General features: G+C 41.3%; 1 protein-coding gene across 3 annotated transcripts in view; it reads right to left on the bottom strand.

Annotated features, from left to right (window-relative positions):
- Vcl (vinculin) overlaps nt 1–17,572 on the bottom strand; it is a 105,471-nt gene extending 87,899 nt beyond the window's left edge. For 2 of the 3 annotated variants that reach the window (XM_004846315.4, XM_004846314.4), the window contains exon 1: nt 17,289–17,572. In XM_004846315.4, the coding sequence (XP_004846372.1) occupies nt 17,289–17,456 (168 nt within the window). In that variant the 5' untranslated portion in view covers nt 17,457–17,572. The remainder of the gene's footprint in view (nt 1–17,288) is intronic. The other variant, XM_087185400.1, reaches the window with a different exon arrangement.
- Between the last annotated feature and the right edge of the window lie 613 nt (nt 17,573–18,185).

The raw sequence follows: 18,185 nt of genomic DNA on the forward strand, positions 1-18,185 counted from the left end.
ATTTCAACTGAGCAGCCTGGGAAGGGCTTCCTACCCTGGTGTCTGTCTGTACTGGGTCCTTCCTGTGCTGTCTGTTTTCTTCCAGCATCTATCTCTACAAGTCAATACAGGCTATAACTCTCTCTTATTCTCTTCCACATGAAATAAAAAAGGTTGGATGTGGACCGGGGATTTAGCTCAGTGGTTCCGCTGCCTGCCTCACAAGCACAAGGACCCGAGTTTGATCCCCGGTACCAAAAAAGAAAAAGAAAAGTGAAAAAAGGTTGGATGTGACTTGTTTCCTTTATAACTTCAATAGAATCACTGTTGAGGTTTTTTTTGATTTGATAAGGATTTCTGGTTTTCTGCCCTGCATTTCAGGTAAGCTCATTTGCAGAATTAAAATACTTCAGCTCAGGCAGCGCTGCTTACCAGCGCTGGACCAGGGACAAGTTCCTCAAAGTCCACGACCCCTAGTTTCCTCACTTGTAAAGTGCAGATAACAATCACAGTGTTGGCTTTAGGATAACTAAAATAATTATTTACAACTCATTTGTTTTACTTATTGTATGTGTGTGTGCGAAGCTGGGCACTCAGGGCCTTCTGTATGCCAGACAAATGCTCTACCTTACCTCTGAGCTACCTCGCCAATGCCCTGATCATGTTTTGAAACTGAATATACTATGAATCTAAATGTAAATTAAGTAATAAAGAGGCTGCTCTAGAATTTGTCCCGCGTCTCTTTTTGCAGTCCTCCCACAGCTTGAAAGCAGTCTTACAGTCTCACTGGGATGGCTGGCTCTCCAACACCAACAGCTCACCGATGCCACAATCAATCTTGCTCACTGCTACTAGGTTTAGCTTAGCAAAACCTTATCATCAGCTGAAAAATCCCTCTGCTACCTAATATCTGGTGCTTCGTATGTTCCACATCTAGAGAAGTATCCCATGAATGCACTTACATATCCATAAAGTGACCTACCTGTGTCGTTCTTTGCCATACTGTCTGGAACAGCAAAACATTACAAATAGCCTACAGCTATTCCTTTAGGACTGAGTATCATTGTTGCAATCACTGAGGGACTACTGTAGTCCTCCTTTATCCACGTTTTACTTTCTTTTTTTTTTTTTGGTACCAGGGATCAAATTCAGGACCTTGCACTTGCCAGGCAGGCACAGTGCCACTGAGCTACAGCTCAGGCCCTCACATTTTACTTTCTGAACTTTCAGTTGCCCATGGTCAATGACAGTCTGAATCATGGGTCACGTCATCACAAGCAGAAAGGTGAGGATGGTACAATAAGGTATTTTGAGAGAGAGAGAAAGAGAGAGAGAGAGAGAGAGAGAGGGAGAGAGAGGGAGAGAGCGGGAGAGAGAGGGAGAGAGAGAGAACATAGATAACCTGTATTACAGTATACTGTTAGAAATGTTCTATTTTATTATTGCTGTGAATCTCCTACTGTGCCTTACTTATGTGTTTGTTTTGGGATAGGGCCTTACTACATAGTCCATCCAGGCCTCAAATTCACTGTGTAGCCAAGGATGGTCTAAACTTGCAATCCTCCTGTCTCATCCTCCAGAGTGCTAGGATTATAGGCATGCACTACCATACCCTACAATGTGCCTAATTTATAAATTACATACCTTATCAGGTAGGTATGTACTTTATAGGAAAAAAAATATATATGTTTTAATATTATCTGTGGTTTCAGATTTTTAGTATTATCTGTGGTTTCAGAAACCCACTGGGGGTCTTGAAATACATTTCCTATAGAAAGTTGGACTACTGTATTATGTAACTATTAAATAAGAGAATGTTCAGTATGTACTGATAAGAAATACTCTCCAGGGGCTGGGGATTTAGCTCAGTGGTTCCACCACCTGCCTCACAAGCAGAAGGACCCGAGTTCGATCCCTGGTACCAAAAAAAAAAAAAAGAAAAGAAAAGAAAAACAAAAGAAATACTCTCCAAGGCTGGGGATTTAGCTCAGTGGTGCTGCTGCCTACTTCGAAAGCGCAAGGTTCTGAGTTCAATCCCTGGCACCACAAAACAAAAAAAAATTTTTAAAACAAAACTCTCCAAAATAGATTAAGAAAAAAAAACAAACAAAGAACAGGACAGTACGGAAGGGGAATACATACTGCCTGAATATATATATATATAAAATCTATCTCTACAAGCAAAGCTAAGACCCTGGGCTTACTATGTTCACTGGTTTCCTATGAGGAGGAAAGCTGGAGTTCAAGACTGAGAAGACTTTTCCCTGTGTACCTTTTACTTTTAAAGTCTGAACTAGGTGATTTCTTTTTACATATTTAGAAATTGAAAATACTGTAGCTTGCTCGCTCTCTCTCTCTTAAACTGACTTATATACAAACAGGTACAATGTGCCTTGGTATCCTCACTGCTAAAGCTTCCCCACTCCCTAACTGCACTGATGTTTAGATCAAGAAGCACCCCTCCCCCCAGGGCCTTCTGTGCTCCCAGACGAGACTTCTGGAAGATGACTGAATCATGGGGACCAGAGAGCTGACTCGCTATTGGAAACTGGGGTCTGGTCAGGAGAGGAGAGTCACAAGGATGTGACCTGAAAGAGTGGATCTCCCTCTCTGAGCCCTCCCCTCTTTCTCTGTTCCCTGGATGCCACACTGTGAACACCTTTTCCTCCACGCTGCCCTCATCCATGCTATTTTCCTTAGAAACAGTGTCTGGGGGACTGTACCCATGAGTAAAAATAAACCTCTCCTCCTGTGAGCTGCGTTGTTAGGTGTTGTGTCTCGGCCACGAAAGTAACTCAGACATGCATGCTCACACCCTCAACTCTGTGCTCATTCTGTATAGAAAGGTTTCCCGTTTTCTCCAGCGGGCAAACTTCCTCACACTACAAACACTCCTTCTCCAAGAGTGGACCGCCTGTCTTCCCACCATGTTCTGAGACGGGCCTGCTCTCCCCTTCCATGTCTACTCCCCCGCACCAGAGGCTGAGTGCACAGTTCTCACCCTGAGTGCATCCGCAGCTTATGCCCCTCAGACAGAAGGCATTAAAAGCATGATGAAACATCAGCACTATTCACAACTGCCAAAAGGTGGCAGCCACCCAAATGTCTATCAGTGGATGAATGGATATGCAAAATGCAGTATGAACACATAGGAATATAATTAAGCCTTCAAAAGGAAGGAAATTCTGACATATGATGCAAAAATGGATGAACCATGAACACATTAGGCCAACCAAGTCAGTCACTAAGAGACAGATATTCTATGATTCCAAAGATATTTATAGAGCAGTCAAATTCATACAGGCAGAAAGTGGTGGTGCCAGGGACTGGGGGGAGGGAGAAAAGTGGAGTTTCAGTTGGGGGAAACAAAAAGTTTCAGGAGGTATGTGGTGGCAATGACTGTACAACGATGTTAATGTACTTAATGCCACAAAACTGTACACTTAAAATGGTAAAATGCATATTTCCCCACAATAAAAAAATTAAGTCAAAGAATTTTACAATCCCAAGATAGAACATTATCATGGCATTTCACCATATTTTAAAAGTGCCTTGTTATTATCCTCATTCTGGTATTAAGCTCTTAAAGTCTCCACATTCCCAAGAAGCTTTTATCAAACCCCAAAACAATTTTTTTCAAAAGTGTGATTAAAGAACAAGAGTCTATCAAAACTGAGGCAGATTTTGAAAAAGATCTATTTGAAACTGTAGAAGTGAGAAATACTGTCATTTAAATTAAAAACTCAGCAAATGAATTAAATGGCATATTAGGCACAGCTGCATGAGACTAGCAAACTGAAGAGCTGCAGAAAGGACTGAGGAGAAAATACAAGTTATTAAAAGACTCAGAAGGCTGTGGCTATACCTCAGTGTAGAGCGCTTGCCTGGTCAGCCTGAGGCCCTGGGTCCAACCTCCCCTCCACAGGCGGGGAAGGGGGGACAACGGACCAGAGAGAATATAGTGAGAAAGTCCAACATATCTCTAATTAAGAGTTCTAAAAGAGGGGCCAGGGATTTAGCTCAGTGGTTCCACTGCCTGCCTCGCAAGCGCAAGGATCCGAGTTCAATCCCAGTACCAAAAAAAAAAAGCATTCTAAAAGAGGATCTGGAGATTTAGCTCAGTGGTTCTGCCGCCTGCCTTGCAAGCTCAAGGTCCTGAGTTCGATCCCGGTACCAGAAAAGAAAAAAAAAGAGTTCTAAAAGGAATGAATACAATTAAAGAAGATGCAAACATTCAAAGAGACAATGGCTGAGAATATTCCCAGATTGATAAAAGAAATTAAACCCTCAAAATCAAGAAGCCAGAAAAAAAAAATCAAGATAAGGAAGCCCTTTAAGAGCACAGAAAAAAAGATATAAACCATAGCAAAACAATGGTGACACTGATGGCTGATTTGAAGACAGATGACGTTGGAATAATATGCTGAAAAAAATTGTATCAGCCTAGATTTGCATAGCCAAGTAATTTCTTTCAAAAAAGAGACCAAAATAAAGATACTTTCCAATGATTAAAACCCTAAGCATGTATTTCCTAAAGCCCCCACCAAAGATACTAGTGAAACATGAATTTTAGGAAGAACCGAAATTACTAGAAGGAAAGGCTATTCATTAATTCTATTATACCTCAAAGAAAATGGTAAATGGGGGGGGGGGGGTCAAAGAAAATAATTTCTAATTTGTGTGCAGAATAAAATCAAGGCACATAAAATCTAAGCTAACAGAATGGAATTCAAAGTGTTTCAAGACTTTTTTATTACTAAGGAGGAAAGTAAAGATGCTAAGACTCTGAAGTTAAATTTACATGGTAAAAAATCTCTAGAAGGCCACTGAAAGACTAGAAATAATGGATATAATTTCCAAACTAGTAGTTATGGTCTCCTGAATCTATTTTCAACTCTATTACTCTTGATAGGACATCTGAAAAAGATTATATCCCTCCTTTCTGGCAAGAAATATTAAGCCAGTCCAGTATCTGGCATAGTATGTATTCATTAAGCATTTGTTAAGTTAAATTGGTTGATACAGAATACGATAAATTCTCTATCACAAATGTATCATATTTAACTCTACCTGGAAGGCTGATTCCTTGTTTTACTTCTTGGCTTGGCTACTCCTTCAGTTTACATTTTTTTTGGAAAATAGGACAATGAATGCTTGAGCTAAAATTCTAAGCCCCAATTCTCTCTTCTAAATTAAAACAGCATACCTTTTTTCATTACTGCTCCAAACAAAAAAGATTGCATTAAAAATTTAAAGTAGATGGATGTATGATCCAGGAGTGGTGGTAAATACCTGTAATTCCAACATCAGGAGGCCGAAGCAGGAGGATCGCCACTAGTTTGAGGCCAGCCTGGGCTACTCAGCAGTGAACTCAAGGAGAGGCTGAACTACACAGTGAGACTCTGTCTCAGAAAAACCAAAAAATAAATAAGGTGGAGGCATGCTTGTAATCCAAGCTATTTAGGAGGCTGAGCCAGGAGAACTGCTTGAGTCCAGGAACTGGAGGGCAGACTGGGCAAAAGTGCAGGACCGCATCTCAAAAAGAAGAAAAATTAGCTGGTTGGGCTGGGAATTTAGCTCAGCGGTAGAACACTTGCCTAGAGAGGCCCTGGGTTCAATCCTCAGCACCAGCCCCCAAAAAATGTAGATGGCTGTCTTTCATCATGAGAAATTGGCAATCGAAGGTTCAGGCATCTAAAACTGTGAGTGATATTTTCCCCGCAGTTGTAAAACTGTATATTCCACAACATATGGAATTTTACTGAAAGCTTTCATTGGCATTTTGCCTTGTTGAATAAAAAGAAGCTATGCTCAGACATTTTTTTAAAAAATCAACACTGCCTTTTCATTAGATTAACATTTAAAATATGACTTAAAAATCATAAGAAAGGATAATAGTGATAATGCCTGACACTCATTGAGCTCTTAACTCAGGAATAATTCTAAATATTTATTTATTTATTTATTTATTTATTTATTTATTTATTTAACACAGGGTCTCTCTTGTGGACCAGGCTGGGCTTGAACTGGCAATCTTCCTGCTTCGGCCTCCCAAGTACTGGAATTACAGGCGTGTGCCACTGCACCAGACTGAGTTTAACTCTTAACCATTACACTATACTGCCTCCCAAGATCTTGTCATGTTTCTATGATGATTTATGTAATATCTACATCTAAAGTCCAACTTTGGAATTTGCTAACTCATACTAGATGCATTTTGCCAAAGTTGGCTACTCTGATCATTTTCAAAAGATGAAAACTAAAAAAGAATCCCAAATCCATGTTTTATTTTTACTTACACTTACATATTTTCCATAATCCTATGTTATGCTAGACAGTTTTATCCCCATATATGACTGAGCCTGGAATTTACTCAACATGAATTAAATGGTCCTATTGCATGCAATGATTTACACCTTCTTTCCTCATTAGCCACTAAATTTCACCACCAAGATTCACCTATTGCATGATGTATACTGGATTGCTCCCAAGAAGCTTAAAATAGTTTCTGGTAGGGAAGCACCAAATGGCCCTCTGATCTGTCACTCAGCAAATATTTCTCAAGACTCTACTCTGTGCCAGGCAACCTGATGGGCGTGAAAAATTTGGGGGCAAACACAGCAGAGTTAATATTTGCCTCTGAGGCCCAGGTGGGGAGAAAGAGGTTAAACAAGTAATAATCACACAATAATTATAATTATGATAATCACAGTAAGAAAAAAAGATTAAAAATATATGACAGAGGGGCCCTTAACCTAGTTTAAAGGTAATCTGGGAAAGCTTCACTTTTAAAGTGCACATTTAGTATGGAAACTGAGGAACAGTAGAAATTATCCAGGAAGTACAGAAGAGTTGTACAGGCAGAAGAAGCACCACATATGAAGGTCCACAAGAAGCACTGTGCTAGACTGGGGATGGTGGCACATGCCCACTCCCAGCACTCTGAGAGGCTGAGGCAGGTGGATTGCAAGTTTGAGCCCAGCTTGGGTAATTCAGTGAGTTAGTGAGACCTTGGCTCAAAATAAAAAATTTTAAAAAGTACTAAGGGTAGGGCCGGGGATTTAGCTCAGTGGTTCGCTGCCTGCTGCGCAAGCACAAGGACCCGAGTTCAATCCCTGGTGCCAAAAAAAAAAAAAAAGTACTGAGGTTATAACTCAGCACAAAGACCTGGGATCAATATCTAGTATGGGGGAGAGGGGGACAGGGACACAGACAGGAAAGGACTGTGCTTTGGAAGAAAGGAAAACTCACCAGGCTTGCAAACCACAAGTAGAGCAAGAGGAGCTGAGGCCAACACTCAAAGCTCTTTTCCTAACTATGGGTTCCGCCAACCGGTCAATCCTCTCTACCTGCTCCTGGACCCTGTGTGCCTGTCATTTTCCCCACAACACTACTATGTCACAGTTTCTCCATGACTCCAGCTTTATTTTTGTACCGGGGATCGAACTCAGGACCTTGCGCTTTCGAGGCAGGCAGCGGAAGCACTGAGCTAAATCCCCAGCCCTTCAATGACTCCAAACAACAAAATCTGTATTTCCAGCACCAACATATAATCCTCTAAGAGGAATAACTTAAATTCTGCAACAATTTCACTGGTGGAGAATTAGTGGATAAATCTTTTTATAAGATTATTATTTTATTTGTATTTGAAGCAACTCAAGGCTATAGAGACCATATCATAGATCCTGGCATCATTCATCATACTTAACAGTGTCCATAGAGTCTGATAAATAATTTCACTGTTTGGGAAGAAGAATTTTAAGATGAGAAACTGATGATGTTATATTTTTTCTATATAAGATTTACTAGCCCATTTTTTAATCTCTCTTTTAATTTCATGAGTAAAAACATGTTGCCTACCTGGTATATTAAAAAAAAAAATGAGCCAGTTCCCCAGAGATCGGGTGGGGACAGAGAGAAAGCTGGAACATGGGAGGTGAGATAACAAGAGGTCTCTCAACTCTCACCTCTAAGAACAAATGTGCCATTTCTCTTTCTTTGCTGAAAGCTTACTCATGGGAATAATTTAAGCTTATTTTAAAAGAAGGAATGACTTCAACTTGGATTGTGGCCAGCTGTGGTTAGAACTGCAGAGGAATTCAGCCACTTTCCCCTTACAAGTCATTCAACTGGAAATCTTACCACTGGGAATCTCTAAGAGACCCAAAACTTCATTTTCTGCAACTTAATAATATTTATAAAACATTCTTAGTTCTAAGATTCACTACCCCTCATTCTCTATACACATACATCCTACACTCACACCAATCCAATGAGCTTTTTTCTTCAGATTTGAAAATGTTTTTTCTATTATGTGTTGTTACATATGCTCTTTACAGCATTTTTTTTTCATGTAGACAAGTATTCTATAATTATATTATACAGTCAAGTCCATTAGATTATTTTGGTTGTTTTCACCAGCTTTTTTCTGCTTTCATCCTTCATAAGTTGTGATAAAAAAGGTATTGAAATATAGGCATATATAAAAATGACAAAACGGCCTCAATGAGCTGACTTCTGATAGAAGTGATATTTTTTTGAAATCTAAAGCCCAAAATATGTAACCAACACATTATAATGTTATTTATGAACCTCTGTCCCACCTGATTGTGGTACTAAGGATTGAACTAAGAGAGAACTAAGCTATGTCCCCAGCCCTTTTTATTCTGAGACAAGGTCTTGCTAAACTCCCTAGGCTGGCCTTGAACTTGTAATCCTCCTGCCTCAGGCTCCCAAATATCTGGGATTACAGGCTATACCACTGTGCTCAGGCTGTTTCTCTTTTTTGACTACACAGGCGTTTGGTATATAGCAACATTTGAGGGCAAGAAAAGGGAATCACCAACCTTTCTAAGAGCGGCAAGAGATAGGGAGCTAACTCATCATCATGAAATAATAACCTAAAATGACCAGCTGTACACTAAATATCAAAGCACAACACACTTATTGAAGGATTACCACAAGCAAGGGAATATGCTAAACAAAACAGTGAGAATACCAAGAATATAACACAGTCCCTGCACTTAAGAAACCAACAAGCAAAAAAGACAGCAGCCCTAGGGGAATGGAGAGGGAAGGAAAAGAAAAACGACAATCAAATCAGTCATTAAGGATGGATGACTCCATATATGAAAACACAAAATCTACAAAATTTTTCCTAAGGGAAAGAAGGCAATGAACCTCCAATTTCCTAGATCTAATTATACAAGTCCCATTTTGCTCAATATTCTATTACATTCCACCTCTGTACACAATGCACATCCTTAATAAAAAAATTAAATCTATGGGTATTTGACTAGATGTCTTTTTTCTTTTTCTTTTTTTTTTTTTTGAGACAGAATCGCACTATGTAACCCAGGCTGGTTTTGAACATGTGATCCTTCCGCTTCAACCTCCCAAGTACTGACGTGATGTGCCATCACATCAAACTATGACCCTATGTCTTAATGTCAAGAATCATGCTTTCAGGATCTAGGATATTATTTGGAAGTTATTTCATTCCACATTTACTGCAACAGCAATTAGCTGCTGAAAGAACAGATCCCTAGACAGCATATGGCAGAGAAATTTGGGGGGTGTTATAGGAACTGGGATCCCCATACAAATTCATGAGCAGAGAAGTGAATTAGGGATTTTTTTTTTTAATTTAATGGTAAAGGATAAATCAGAGATCTGCTTATAGTTAAATTTTTTTTTTTTTTTAATTTTGGTGTTTTTTTTGTTTTTGTTTTTGTTTTGGTACCGGGGATCAAACTTGGGACCTTGCACTTGCGAGGCAGGTGGTGGCACCACTGAGCTAAATCCCCAGCCCTGTTAAATTTTTAATTATATTCAAGGAAACAAAATTGCTTTGAAGTAGACAGAAATGGTGACCAAGGGAAAGTAAAACACAAATCAAGCTGAAGACACAAAAAGGCTGAGAAACAGAGAGAAGATTGTGACTGAAGGTTTTCTAAGTTTTAACAATGAAAATGGAATAATTTCATAACAAGAAAAATTTTATTTTTCAAAGACTCAGTATAATGAAAAATGTTCAACATCCTCAAAAACACAGATGAACAAATTCCCTTATCTATTAATCTCAACTTCCTTCACTAATAAACCTTTCTGTAACTTGAGAAGAAAAAGAGACAACCTTCCTCTCCATAACCATTCCCAATGGAAACAGAGTAAGTACTAAAAATGACAAAAAATAAAGCAATTCAAAACATATGTTGTCTGAATGATGTGGCCCAATATATCCAGACATTTTGCAAAAACTGTTCAAGTCCAAGATACATGGAACAGAAAGACAGAAAGGAACTCCAATGGGAAGTCCCTCCTACAATATATCAACTTTCTTCTCTTGACTGAAAGAGCCCTTCTCAATCAGAGTCCTGTGCAGAGCATTATTCCAGAGAGAGAACCTCTAGATAGAAACCAGCTCATCTCAGATACCTGATCATCAAGGACTGCTGCTTCTTTTGCTACTGTCCTAATGCTGATTTATTATATAAAAATATAACCCATAGACATGACCATGACATAAAGCTTAATAAAAGGATTAGGCCCAAGTCAGCCAGAAAGGAAAAAGCAACAGATGAATTTTATGATATCTTTGTCTCTTGCCATATGGTTGAAGGAAATAAAGATCTTTAATAAGGAATTCATGACTCACAGTATGAGGCTCCACTGTAACCAGCAGAGTTCCAAACAATATATCAACACCTGGTATAAATCATTAAATTTTAAAAGGGCACTCCTAAAAAGAGAATGCAAAATCCAAATGCCACTTCCAGATAGGAGGCAACACAGCCTCACGTTATGAATTTAGTAAGTGGCGTGCATAGTTGAAATGACTCTGAAACAGAGAATCCACAACCCAAAATAGCCTGAACACTTTTGTTATCTCAAACAATGGGCAGTTAGCCATTCATTCCTCCCTTTTAGTATATATTGTTTCTGTCAAAGCCTCTTACAAGTTTGATGAGGCTTCAAATTTGGCTGTACCAGATGTTTGAAAGCCAAAGTTGGGAAGTAATGGTTGCACAGTAATTCCTAATATTTGATACATAAAAAATGAATGCTAGGGCCAGGGATTTAGCTCAGTGGTTTCGCCACCTGCTGCACAAGCACAAGGACCCGAGTTCAATCCCCAGTACCAAAAAAAAAAAAAAAATGAATGCTATACACATGTCCATTTAATTTAAAAATTTGTATTGCACATCAGTGCTCAGAAGAAACCTGGTCCCTGCCACCACAGAACCTACAACATATTAGAGAAGACAAACACCGAAAAAGTATGACAAGTGTCACACCCGCACATCTACTAGGCCACAGGCTCTACTAGGCCATAGGCTGTGGATAAGGATGACATTCCTATCTACCACCTTCCTAAGGGTGTGTGAAAAACCAGGAAGTTGTCAGAGGGTGCTAAAATGACACTCTGAATTTTGATATACAGTATATAAAACACAAGCATTTTATAACTATATAAACGACAAAGAATAAATATGCAAAATTATCAGGCTACTTTGTTTTTAAACAAATATACAAGAAATATTAAAACCCAAGTGAGTCCTATCTCCATAAAAGTAGTCTCCCTAATGCTATCGTTACTGTATGACTACAGGGAGAGGGGTCAAACACAAGCTGTTATTGATGCTTATTTGATCCATTTAGAATTATACCAATCTATAAAACAGGGCCGGGGATTTAGCTCAGTGGTTCCACTGGCTACTTTGCAAGCTCAAGGTCCCGAGTTCGATCCCCGGTATCAAAAAAAAAAAAAAACCCAATCTATAAAACAGCTTTAGAAAAGTTCAGCTTTCTACTACGTGCATATAAGCAAACATTTAAATTGGAGCTCCATTAAAATTATAAACAGAGTTGTAGAAACATATACAACTTCCAAAACTCTTGTTCTCTAGGTCACATGAGTGTTAAACATTATTGGAATAAAGTCCACATCTGTTTCATTCTTAAACCTCTTGGGATCTGGAAACCAAGTTTTTCAAATGAAATTTCATGATTCCCCAAATAGTCTACAAATGTATCTCAAATACTATTTAGTTCTAATAGACTTCAAGCCAAGCAGGCACACACAGTATTTTTTTAAAGCCTTCATCTGTCTTACAAGTATAAATATTTTTGTGCTGATCTGTATCTATTCTTATTTCAGGAAGGAAAGGAGGGAAGCTGTGAAATTGAACATTGGCTATGAAACAGAAATCTACTTCACATCATATAGGCCCTTCATGAAGGTTATGCCAAAGGCAGACTAAACAGATACCGTTGCCAGGCACAGGACAAATGGAAACCCTATGACTAAGAGCATTCTTGTCGCTTCTGATTCTAGGTGGAAAACTTCCACTGCTATTTAACAACTTTGCTCTAAGTCAATGTGGAATGGTAAAGTAAAAAGGTGGAGGTTATGGAATAAAGGAGCCGGAGTTGGAGGCCAGGCTAACTACCTGTAGGCAGGCTACTTAATTTCTCTAAACTACAGTTTAGTCACCTATAAAATGGGGACCACAGAATTACTGAGATCACCAATACGAAAGTATTTCCTGAATTGTAAAGGATTATACAAGTGCTTTTTATTGATTTCTTGTTTAATATAGCAATTTTATGTTAATTTTTAAAATCTGAAAATACAGAAAGTATTGAAAAAAAAAATCACTCACAGGGCTATTATTCACTGTTACTTTTTATTTTTGGTACCGGGCTCAAACTCTGGACCTTGCGTTTGCAATGCAGGTGGCAGAACCACTGAGCTAAATCCCCAGCCCCTGTTACTATTTATTTTAACTAAATAAATCCAACAACAACCAAAAGCAAAAATAATTTCAAATGTTAATATAGATATTGACAAGTGACAAAATTAATTGGCGATCTCTTTTTTAAGAGCAGAGCTGCCAGGCAAGGCAGTGTGCACACCTGTAATCCCAGTGGCTTGGAAGGCTGAGGCAGGAGGATCACAAATTCAAAGACAGTGTGGCCAACTTAGCAAGATCCTATGTCAAAATAAAAACTAAAATGGGTAGGCATGCAGCCCAGTACAAAATCCCTGGCTAAATCCCCAGTAACACACACACACACACACACACACACACACACACACAAACGAGGTGGGCAAAGCTGCCTGTCCCATCTATGCGAAGACAATGCTACTATTTGTGCCAAAACTGGCCCTCAAGACCATATGATATATGGGTGAGACCCATAAAAGTCAAGACCACAAAAACTCCCAAAATAAGTATTTCATGAGTCTAAGAAGTAGTTACAACACATGCCCTCAGATGCAATGAGAAAGCCTAAGTATCTGAAGTCCCATTAATAAAACTGACACAATAGTAATGATCATATCAGAGACTGATAGTTTTCTATAGGGCTCTTCAATAGGAAAACAAAAGGAAAATCTATAGACCATGCTACAAGACATGAGTCTCAAGACTTCTGACTTCTTTACACTCCTTACTTTCTGAATCCTATCCTTCTTAGACATTCTCTATTTTTCATTTCGTGCCCTCCCCTATCCTACCTCCTCTCTCTTGCTTTATTATCGCATTGAACTTGCTCTCTGTGTCTAAAATAGCCTTATTCGGGTCGGGGATTTAGCTCAGTGGTTCTGCCGCCTGCCTCGAAAGCGCAAGGTCCCAAGTTCAATCCCCATCACCAAAAAATAAAATAAAACAGCCTTATTCTATACAATAGAATATTATTCAACAATGAAAAATAAAGTTCTGATACATACTATACCACAAAAGAATCCTGAAAACATTAAGCAAAAGAAGCCAGCACAAAGACTATACACTGTATGATTCCCTTATATGAAATGTCCAGCAAAAGCAAATCCACAGAGAGAGAAGGTAGTCTGGTTGTTGCTAGGGGTTAGAGAGGTAGAGGGGTGGGGGAAAGAAGGACAGACTGCTAATGGACATGGTTTCTTTGGGGGTCAATAATGCTCTAACATTAGACTGTCGTGATGACTGCACAACCCTGAAAATACACCAAAAACCACTGAATTGTACAATTTAAATGGGGGAATTATCTGGTATATGAACTATATCTCAACACACCTATTCCAAAAATGGTCTTATTCAGGATTCTCAGAAGAAAAAAAAGACATGTAAGTAAATATTCTCATTCTGTCCCCTTCCTAAGTGTGGAAAAAGTGATCTACACACACAAATATCCTTATATATATATACATATATATATGCTTTGATATATATACACATATGTTGTGATATATATGAGCACTGAGATATAGTTTTTTGCTTTTATATAAACTTATAAATCCAAATGAGTCCTGCCCCCCCCCCAAAAGCAGTCATCTTTCTGATGCTCTAAGTTAAAATTTGGTCCTCAGATTCTTTGGGTCCTCAAATTCCCAAAGAGAAGCACAGGAATAAGGATTTAACCTCCCAAGATTACTCCAAGAAATAATCAGATTACATAAATTCCAGAATATCTGCTCAAAAATCAGTTTCCTTATTTATAGTAATACTGTACATTTCTTCCAAACTCAAGAGTCCTATAATTGAGTTCTATTTCTTCTAATAAATTTCTATTAATTCTTTCATTTTTCCCCTACAATATCCAAAGTTCAACACTTCATTGCTTTCATGACCAACCAATTTTCAAAGTCTTTTAATCTACCTTCCCATAGTTCCTTTTCCTTCAACAATATTTATCAAGGCTTCTGTGTGCCAATATTAAGGATAGGAACTATGGGGCATATAAAATATCAGCCTGGCATGGTAGCACATGCTTTGATCCCATCTATGCAAGAGACTGAGGGAGGAGAATCACAAGTTCAAGGCCAGCCTAGGCAATATAAAATAAAAATGAGTGGGGATGTAACTCAGGGGTAAGGTCCTTGGTTTGAATCCCCAACACCACAAGGAAAAAAAAATCAAACAAGATCTGTTCTCTAGACATAGTTTAGTTGGGAATTTGATATACGTACAAGGTACAAGGTCCACACAGTTAAGAGCTCCAATTCACACTAAGAATTCAAAGCAATGATTAGGTCCTCTGGCCTCCCCAGAACAAGACAACCCATGGGTCTTCCTTACCCACCATTCTCCTCCTTCTCCCCTTCCTCTTTGATCATCTTGTTTTGTTGGCTAAGCCTTCTGTTAAGCTATCCATACGTCACTCGCTGACTTCATCTCCAATTTCTCTCCCACTTGCCTCCTGAGCTGCAATCAAGACACCTACTTACTGAAACCTGGAAGTGACTTATTCACAAATACCTTTGTTTAGGACTTTCAGCACAAGTTTTTTCCACTTTTTCTCTGTCATTCGTATCTACCACCAATCTCCAATCCCTTCTTTTGCATGTGTTGGGAAGTATTTTAACTATGTGTAATTTTTTTCAACTTATGACTGACCTTATTTCTATTTGTTTCACAGTGTCCACTACAGTGTATATCACAATCACCCATGGAGCTTCTTAAAGATATAGAGGCCTTCCTTGACCCTCCCTCTGGAGACCTCTCTCAAAGTCTGGGATGGATGCTGGACATCTTTATACCTAAAAAGCCCCACGGGTGATTCTCATGCACACTCTAAGCTGAGAACCACTGATTTATTACAGTGCTCTTTAGAAAGCAGCCATTCAATGCTTATTAATTCATGGCATGGAATCTCATAAATAACTTTTCTCTAAATAGCCTAACCAGATATCAACCCCTTGATTACACTAGCTTTATTCCAAGTGCAACATGTGGTTTTAAGATTTCATTTCCTGAAGTGCTGCATAGAGGGACACTATTACCTTGTCTCTTTACATTGTTTCCCATTTGGTGAAAAATGGAGGCCTGGAATGCAGCCATGTTAAGACAACACTCCGTAAGAATGTACTTTGGAGTCTTAGATTAAGATTAACTGTAAAGAGAACAACAGTGTAGAAGTAGAATACAGTATTCTTATTGAATACATTCTTACTAAAACTGTACAGAAGGAGGATCAGGAATCTGGTCTGTGGTGTCTACCTGTTTTCCTAGTACCAGTCTCTTGCACTGCTTAAGACAGCTCCAACCCCACCCCAAAACCAGGGAAGACTTTTAGCTGCTGAAGTGCCTCTTCCAGCACCAAAGCACTCTAATCTGCTAAGTAATCCAAGCCCCACCCAGACTCACAGTTACCGCCCAACTACCCTGACACACTATGAGGATCAGAAAGGGAGTACTACAAACTTTTTCCAAGAGTTGCAGCTCACAGGCAGCAGCAGTCTGAGTCACCCACCCAGAGTGGGCCATTAAGTGTCACATTAGCCAGGGGAGTGTTAGGAGACGGTTCTCAGCACCTTTTATTTCAGAAGTGGGCTCCACCACCTCCAGAAATTACCTCAATCACCAGTCACAGCCCTTAACTACAGGGGTCTGAGGAGCTACCAGCCACCAAGAAATTGGGGATCAGACAGGGGACCACTCCCCCCACCCTCCCAGTCTCTCCGATCCCAGATTCCACAGGCCTCTCCCAGCAGCTCCATTTTGCTTCCTGCCAGAAGGAGGTGCAGGAGGAGGAGGGCCCCCTGGTCGGGAAAGGTTCCTGTGGGAGGAAGCCGAATGACAGCAGGTAAAGCCAGGTGGAAATCACCACAGCAGGCAATAACATACCAGGCAGCAGAGTCGAGCAAGAGGTAAAAAACGAGGTTCCAGGTCCTGAATTACTGAGTAAAGGTATTTGAGTGCCTGAGGTGAAAACAGAAGTAAAATGCCCCGGAGGGAAGGAGGAGGTCCGCAAGAGACCAGTGTTGGGTTAGAGAGGTAGGAAAAGGGGGCTAGACTCGAGAAGCCCTGGAAGGGGTGGGTGGGTGAGGCGGGTCACGGAGGCGGGTAAGGAGTGTTAGAAAGGACAACAGCGTGGCTCAAAGAAGAATCCCTGGAAGGAAAGCCAAGGAATCCGTAAGAGAACCGCCCACACACATGCCAGCCTTGGGGAGCCCTAAAAAGGAGCTGGGAGCAAGGTAGTCCATGAGGAACCACAGCCCGCCCAGGGAAGGGGCCCCTCAGACGGCCACACAACGAGCATTTATTCGGAGCTGACTCCGAGCATTTGCCACGCTGGACGTCTCCCTAGGTTCCCCTCGCTGAGTCTTCACAATGCAACCTCAAGGCAGCCTTTACGACGACTGCCCCATTTTCTAGAAGGGGAGACTGAGGCCCTGCGAGACTCGGGGGCTTGCTCAAGGTCACAGAGCGCAGAGTCGGCGTCCCACCCGCGGAATCTGGCGCTAGACCCCACGAAGGCGCGAAGCGTCAGATCGGGACCCAGACGTGTCCCGCCCGCTCCCGCCCCAGGCCCGGCGCGCTCACCCGGACTAGGTTGCTGACGGCCGCTTGCACGGCGGCCACGGGCGCGGTGAGGTCAGGGATGGCTTTGCCGTCCACCTCGCCCTCCTCGTGCATAATCACCAGGTGCGAGATCTGCTGCGCCACCGGCTCCAAGATGCTTTCAATCGTGCGTGTGTGAAACACCGGCATCGCGGCGACTGGCGGGGCGGCGAACCGCGGGCGACGGAGAACAGGGATCGGCTGGGCCGGGAACCCGTGGAGAGACTGACTAGGAACAGCGACTAGAGTCCGGGCTTCCCTCGGCGTAACCAGCCCTACAGGCGCCCCGCCCCCTCACGTCGCCGCGCCCAATGGCGGCGCCGCTCAGAGCCGGGCCGCCACTCCTATTGGTCCCGCTTCGAGATGCTCCGCCCCCCCACCACAGCACCGCCAAAGTCCCGTCCCGCCCCCATTCCCAAGGGAGGGGCCTGGGAATGGGGCTGCGCCTCCGGGATCGCGACCGGATTCCGGAGCCCTAACGCGAGGCGCTCCTTATAAGGGCATGATGGGAGCGGAGCAAGCGGCTGGAGTCGGCTGGTCCCGCCCCCGGGGCCGCCTCCCGCCACGGAGCCGCAGAGCTCCGCCCCTCTGCAGAATCACCTCAGCGGGGCGGGCTCTCCTCACCTCCGGCGGGGACTCAGGAGACTCTCGGCCAAGGGTCTCCCGCCCCCTCCTCAACTTTTCGCAAAAGACCCTCAAAATTTTCTTCCCATTGCTTCTCAGTAATGTATGGAAACGTGAAAGGTTCAAACAACAGAAGTGCACCAAGAAACGTGAGTGTCCGGTTGATTCACACATAGACTGCACCCACTCCCTCCTCAGAAATACTGTTAACAGTTTGGTGTGTAACTTTATTTTCGTTTTAGTTTTTTGAGACAA

This window comes from Heterocephalus glaber, unplaced genomic scaffold (assembly GCF_053883595.1).
Source record: "Heterocephalus glaber isolate CG9 unplaced genomic scaffold, H.glaber_assembly_v1.0 deba00001497, whole genome shotgun sequence".
NCBI classification, from domain to species: Eukaryota; Metazoa; Chordata; class Mammalia; order Rodentia; family Bathyergidae; genus Heterocephalus; species Heterocephalus glaber.